This window comes from Zea mays, chromosome 10 (genome assembly GCF_902167145.1).
Source record: "Zea mays cultivar B73 chromosome 10, Zm-B73-REFERENCE-NAM-5.0, whole genome shotgun sequence".
NCBI lineage: Eukaryota > Viridiplantae > Streptophyta > Magnoliopsida > Poales > Poaceae > Zea > Zea mays.
This window is the reverse complement of record NC_050105.1, coordinates 83,905,698-83,912,553: the sequence shown is the minus strand read 5'-3', so window position 1 is coordinate 83,912,553 and position 6,856 is coordinate 83,905,698. Positions and strand designations below refer to the sequence as shown.

The 6,856-nt window shown below is 47.9% G+C and overlaps 1 protein-coding gene across 1 annotated transcript; it reads left to right on the top strand.

Moving 5' to 3' along the window:
* The first annotated feature begins 5,781 nt into the window (after positions 1–5,781).
* Positions 5,782–6,581, top strand: LOC100304274 (uncharacterized). The gene has a single exon (NM_001165717.1). It carries the CDS (start codon positions 5,855–5,857, stop codon positions 6,446–6,448), a length of 594 nt encoding a protein of 197 aa, NP_001159189.1. The 5' UTR covers positions 5,782–5,854; the 3' UTR covers positions 6,449–6,581.
* Positions 6,582–6,856: the final 275 nt, after the last annotated feature.

The following is a 6,856-nucleotide window of genomic DNA, read 5'->3' as shown; positions in this document are numbered from 1 at the left end:
CGGCGGCGCGTGAAAGTGAGAGGGCGAGGGCGCGGCGGCGGGCGAGGTCGCGGCGGCGGGCGAGCAGGCGCCGGCGAGGGCGCGGCGGGCGGACGGGCGGGCGCCGGCGAGGGCTCGGGCGCCGGCGAGGGAGGGCGCGGCGAGGGAGGGCGCCGGCGAGGGCTCGGGCGCCGGCGAGGGCGGCCGCGGCGGGCGCGGGCGGACGCGGCGTGGAGGAGGCCGCGGTGGGGCGGCAAGCCGGCGACGGCAGCGCAGGGAGGCGGCGGCGGGCGCGACAGAGACGAGAGAGCGAGAGCAGAGAAAGGAGGAGGAAGAATGGCGCGGGCGAAGTATATTCGCCTTCTTTGTCGAGTGCCCGTGATCTGGCACTCGACAAAGTATTTTTTAATTTTTAAAATAAACTTTGCCGAGTGTCTACCATCTGACACTCGGTAAAGATTAACTTACACATCTTTGCCGAGTGTCACCCTGGGGACACTCGGCAAAGCATACTTTGCCGAGTGTCAACCAATAGACACTCGGCAAAGTATATTTTTATTTTTTTTATTTTGTCTCCCAAAATTTTTGTGGTATGTTCCTACACTATGTAGACCTACATGTATCATTTGTGGACAATTTTAACAGAGTTTTCAATCGTTAGTAGATTTAGTTCGTTTATTTGAATTTCTTTGGAAAATTTAGATTTGAACTGCAGGTCACTCGAAACTTGGAAAACCGTGCATGCAAAAATGATATTCATGTTACTTAGCATAAGTTACGACCGATTCCAGGAGCGGACTGGAAACTTCGAGCAACATGCTCACTAAACATGGTCGTGAACTTGCCATCCACATGTTTAAAAATTGTATAAAACACAAACAAAGTCAGAAAATCCTGAAACTTGTCCACGTGTCATGATATCATATGTACAGGCTGCGATAAAAATTTTAGAATGTTTGGAGAAAGTTGTGGGACACTATGTGTAGAAACCTAAGAGAACTACACATGAAATCATAAAGTTTCAATGTAGTTCTCTTAGGTTTCTACACATAGTGTCCCACAACTTTCTCCAAACATTCTAAAATTTTTATCGCAGCCTGTACATATGATATCATGACACGTGGACAAGTTTCAGGATTTTCTGACTTTGTTTGTGTTTTATACAATTTTTAAACATGTGGATGGCAAGTTCACGGCCATGTTTAGTGAGCATGTTGCTCGAAGTTTCCGGTCCGCTCCTGGAATCGTTCGTAACTTATGCTAAGTAACATGAATATCATTTTTGCATGCACGGTTTTCCAAGTTTCGAGTGACCTGCAGTTCAAATCTAAATTTTCCGAAGAAATTTAAATAAACGAACTAAATCTGCTAACGATTGAAAACTCTGTTAAAATTATCCACAAATGATACATGTAGGTCTACATAGTGTAGGAACATACCACAAAAATTTTGGGAGACAAAATAAAAAAATAAAAATATACTTTGCCGAGTGTCTAGAGATGACACTCGGCAAAGCCTCCTTTGTCGAGTGCCTACTATGTGGCACTCGGCAAAGAAGCCTCTTTGCCGAGTGTCAGCCGTTGGCTCTCGGCAAAGACTGACGGCCGTCAGCTTTGGGACGGCCGCTGACGGCCCTTTGCCGAGAGACCCCTTTGCCGAGTGTTTGACACTCGGCAAACTTGTCTTTGCCGAGTGCCCTCCTATGCCGAGTATTCAGCACTCGATAAAGGGGCTCTTTGCCGAGAGCCTAACTTTACCGAGTGCGGCACTCGGCAAAGCCTACTTTGCCGAGTGCCCGACAAAAGGCTCTCGGCAAAGAATATAACACTCGGCAAAGCCTGCGATTCCGGTAGTGCACCTTCGACCCCTCCATTTGGAGGGACGAACTCGATCTCTATCAAACACGCGCGCGAGGCTCACAACCAAACGAGAAAATTGGATTTATGCCATTATCAAACTACGGATTCGCTCGAATGCCATTATGAGAACACGGTTCGTTATTATGCCATTTTCAAACACTGGATTACAGATAAAATGCCATTTAGGGGGTTATTTGACAAAGTAACAACTAATTGGACTATTTTACCCCTAAACTAAAACAGCTCCTCTCTGTTCTCTATCTCTCGCGTTTTCTCCTCCTCTCTGTACCGTAGCACACCAGACCAGGCTCCTCTCTGTTCTCTCAGCCGTTATCTCCTCCTCTCCTCCTCTCCCACGGCGAGCACCAGGCGAGCTCCAGCACGTACCAGGCCGCCCGGGCTCGGCTCCCCACGGCAAGCTCCACCACGCCGCAAGGGCTCCCCACGGCAAGCTCCACCACGCCGCAAGGGCTCCCCACGGCGAGCTCCCCTCGGTGGCCTGTTCCCCTCGGCGACGGCCGGTTCCCCTCGGCTAGCTACAGCGGCGGTGGCCGGTTCCCCTTAGCTAACCTCGACGAGCTCTAGGTATGCATATGGGTTTTAGGGTTTTAGGCTTTAGGATTTAGGATTTAGACTTTAGGGTTTGTTCTGATTTGAGTTAGCAGCAGCGGAGATCTCACATTATTGGTCACCAACAGTTGGCTAGATGGATTACAGCTGGAATGATTCTATGTACGGGTATGATTCTACATTTGATAACTTTTATAGAAATCGAATGAAGTAGTATGATTGTACATTTTTATTTTTTTATTTTCATTTTTGACGATGAGCTTCCGCCTAGCTTAGCATTGGTAGTACACCCTAGTGGTCACCCAAAGGTTGGTATTGACTGGGACACACTTCAAATTGTTGAGAGGCAAGATGAGGAAGGTAGGATAGAAATTGTTGACGATGACAGAATGTATGAGTTGATTGGTTTGAGAGCTGAGGATGAAGCTGCTGAGAAGGCTGGTGAAGCTTTCAACATGCAAGAGGGTGATGTCAATAGAAGTTGTAGTGAGAATGAAACTATTGATGCAGCCATCCCTGTTGATGATGAAATTCCAGATGAGAGAGTGATGTTGCATGACCCAGACAAGCCTTGTATGGATATTAGAACAGTGTACCCCAGCATGCGTGACTTCAGGCTAGCGGTGAGACAGTTTGCGATCAATGAAGAGTTTGAGCTAGAAATATATAAAACTGATCCGAGTCGATTTATTGGTAATTGCAAAGGAGAAGGTTGCCCTTGGCATATTGTGGGACGTAGGCAACAATATGGGAATAGTGTTATGGTATAGACTTGTTCTTACTCATCTATGTTGTGCCCTTGCCATCTTTGTTGTTACTAACTGAGGTTTATTATTGCAGGTCACTGTCTTAATTGAGGAACACACTTGTACTTCCAGTGCTAGAAGGATAACCATGACCCCTACTAGCGCTTGGGTAGCATCAAAGGTTATCCATCTCCTCAAGAAGGAGTCTAACATGGGTCCGAAGGAGCTGCGGAAAAGGTTGGAACAAAAATATAAGTGTGAAATTCATTATGACACGGTTTGGAAGGGGAGGCAATTGGCGATAAAAGAGTTACATGGCAGTTGGGAAGAGAGTTTTCAAATGCTTTTCAATTGGAGGGCAGAGGTGTTGAGTCGTTCTCCGGGGAGTGTCATTGAGATTGACATTAAGGAGGTAGATGGCAAGATTTATTTCCACAGATTTTTTTGTGCATTAGCCCCTTGCATTCAAGGATTTTTAGAAGGTTGCAGACCATACCTCAGCATAGACTCAACTGCCCTCAATGGTAGATGGAATGGGCATATGGCTGCAGCCATGGCTATTGATGGTCAAAACTGGATGTATCCACTTGCATTTGGATTCATAGATGGTGAAACTGATGATAATTGGGTATGGTTCATGAGCCAACTAAAAAAGGCAATAGGAGATCTTCCATTGCTTGCTATATGTACAGATGCATGCAAAGGGTTAGAAAATGCAGTAAAACTTGTTTTCCCTCAGGCTGATCAAAGAGAATGCTTTAGGCATCTAATGCAGAATTTTGTTAAGAGGTTTGGAGGTGACATATTCTCTAATATGTACCCTACAGCTAGGGCATATAGGCCAGAAGTTTCACAATTCTTTTACAATCAAGTTGTGGAAGCTTCCCCAGATGTAAAGAAATGGCTAGATACTTACCACAAGCTGAAATGGAGGAGGAGTCAGTTTAATCCTGCCATCAAGTGTGATTATGTCACCAACAATCTAGCTCACACCAAGGAAGCTGAAGAAAATGTGACAAGGTTGTAATAAGCTGCTGATTTCTGTGTTATCTAAGATTTTAGTAAGCTAGTGTTAGAAGTGAACCTTGTTATGCTATCAGATGAACTATATTTGGATGGATATAGTAGTTATTTTGAATTTCTGAAACTGTGTTCATTCAGTTTCCCTGCAAATTTCTGAATTTCTGAAACTGTGTTCATTCAGTTTCCCTGTAAATTTCTGAATTTTTGCAAATTTCTGAATTTCTGAAACTGTGTTCATAAAACTGTGTTCATTCAGTTTCCCTGCAAATTTCTGAATTTCTGAAACTGTGCCGATCACCAGAGCTAGTGGAAATGGCAATGGCAGGAGTTTCTGAATTTCTGATTAGTTTCCCTGCCAGCCGATCGGTTTTTTCCCTGCCAGCCATTCGTTTTTTCCCTGCCAGCAGCCGATCGTTTTTTCCCTGCCAGCCGATCTACCAGCAGCCATTCGTTTTTTTACACTTCACTGGAGCTCGTCGTGGGCGGCCTGGTGCTCGCCGTGGGCGGCTGAGAGGAGCAGAGAGGAGACAGAAAACGCGAGAGCCAGAGAACGATTTACGAGATCTATTATTCAATAGATAAGCCACTTCTCTTGGTCGTGGGGGAACTATGATCGATTCTATACCTAATATAAGATATTGAATGAAGGTAACACAGAATTCCATAATGGTTTATAGCAGCCGTTAAGTACCCGTTCTTTCCTGGGCACCGCTAATCGGAATACAACAACCGTACCATTTTGTGGAATAGGAATCAGCCTCACATCATAAACAGCCCAGGGTTTAGTTGTTTCCCCGGAATAGGCCTTGCTCAGAGGATACGAATCGAAAGCCAGTCTTCGAATGTGCTTAGCCTTTCCCGAGGATATTACCTTTTCTTTGATCCAGCGAGCAGAAGTCTTTCCCTTAGCATTGGTTTCATGGCTTAGGAGTACCGGTACTGTTTGAATTGCTTTGCAAGGAAATAGTCGTTGTAGGATCGTATCTCCACAGAAGTACCGTTGTAGGATCTACTGCCGTCTACTACTATTATATTATACTATACGAGAATTTCCACCGAGAAACAGCGAGAGACAGAGAGGAGCTGTTTTAGTTTAGGGGTAAAATAGTCCAATCAGTTGATAATTTGTCAAATAACCCTTAAATGGCATTATATCTGTAATCCAGTGTTTGAAAATGACATAATAACGAAGCGTGTTCTTATAATGGCATTCGAGCGAATCCGTAGTTTGATAATGGCATAAATCCAATTTTCTCCAACCAAACATTGGCAAGGAGAGGACCGCCCCATATACTCTCGATCGTCTCCGATCCATCGACGTCAGGTAATAAAAGAGTGCACAGCCACAGCAAAGATCAATGCAAGCTGGTGGTGGTTATAAAGTAATAAAACGGACATCAGGTATGAGTATGACAAGAATGATGTGAGCTGTGATCCCTCGCACGCCACCAAGCTAGCTGAGCTGCCATGCATCCGTTTCATGTTCGCCAAGCACGCCGGCGTCCTACTCCATGTACTGCCGAAGTAACGCTCCGATCCTCGGCCGCGGCCCTTCAAATACACGCCGCACCCGCGGCAGCTCTACTCTACTCTACTACGCTCCACGAACACGCACGTCCGAACAATTCCATCCTAGCTAGCTAGCAGTTCTCATCACGCCAAGCACCTACGACGAGCATGGCCGCCAGAGCAAGAACCCACGGCCCTCTCTTCTCCCTCCTCCCCCTCCTCCTCGCGGTACTCACCGTCGGTAATAGCAGCAGCAGCCGGTGCCCCGGCGTGCCGTCCATGACGGCGCAGCAGGCGTGCGGCGCGGTGGCCGGGACGCGGCGCATGCTGGAGCTCTGCCTCCGCACCCTCCGCGGCGGCGCGCCGCTGCCGGTGACCCGGCACGCGGCGGTGGCCGTGCGCGGCGCGCTCGACGCGTACGCGGCCACGGTGGCCGCTGCGACGTCGCTGCTGGACGGCGGCGCGGTGCCGGCCGACGGCGAGAGGGCCGCGTTCGGCAGCTGCATGGTGGGCTACGGCAGCGCCCGCGTCGCCATGGCGCGCGTCGCCGCCGACCTCGCCGCCGCCGGCTGCGACGGCGGCGGCGCCCGGGCCGCGGAGCTCGAGGCGGGGTACACGGCCGGGCTCCGTGGCATGGATGCGTGCACCGGGGGCATGCTCAGCTACCCGGCGTCGCCCTTGTACGCCAGGAACCTCGCCGACCGCAACGTGACCTTGCTCGCCGCGTTGCTCTGCAGCCTCGTGCCTGCGCCGCTGGCTTGAGGACGCCGTGGTTGATGTGTTAATAGTCCTAGTCACTTGGCTAGCCAGAGAGTATTCGGTTGCAGTGTATGTACCAGTAGCACTGTTAATCGGTGGAACCAGACAAGCGATTAAATGTGCCAAATGGTTTGCCATTTTTGGGTTCTTCTCTGATGAATATGAACTGGTTGGATTTACTATTTCTTAGTGCGGCAGTGGAACCGAGAATTTTGTAGCGGGGGTTAATACTTAATAATATATAGCAACAAAGATGCTTGATTCTACTTCCTCCATTCGTACATAATTATAAACGGGTCTATCTTTTGTACATAAGGGGCCGTTTGTTTCGTTGGAATTGAATTCCATTTTAATAATTATAATTTAGACAAAACTAATTAAGTTTATATATTTATGTATGTAATATATTTG

What these genes read in the sequence shown, in the direction of transcription:
- LOC100304274 (NM_001165717.1), top strand. Translation starts at nt 5,855, where the DNA reads ATGGCCGCCAGAGCAAGAACCCACGGCCCTCTCTTCTCCCTCCTCCCC.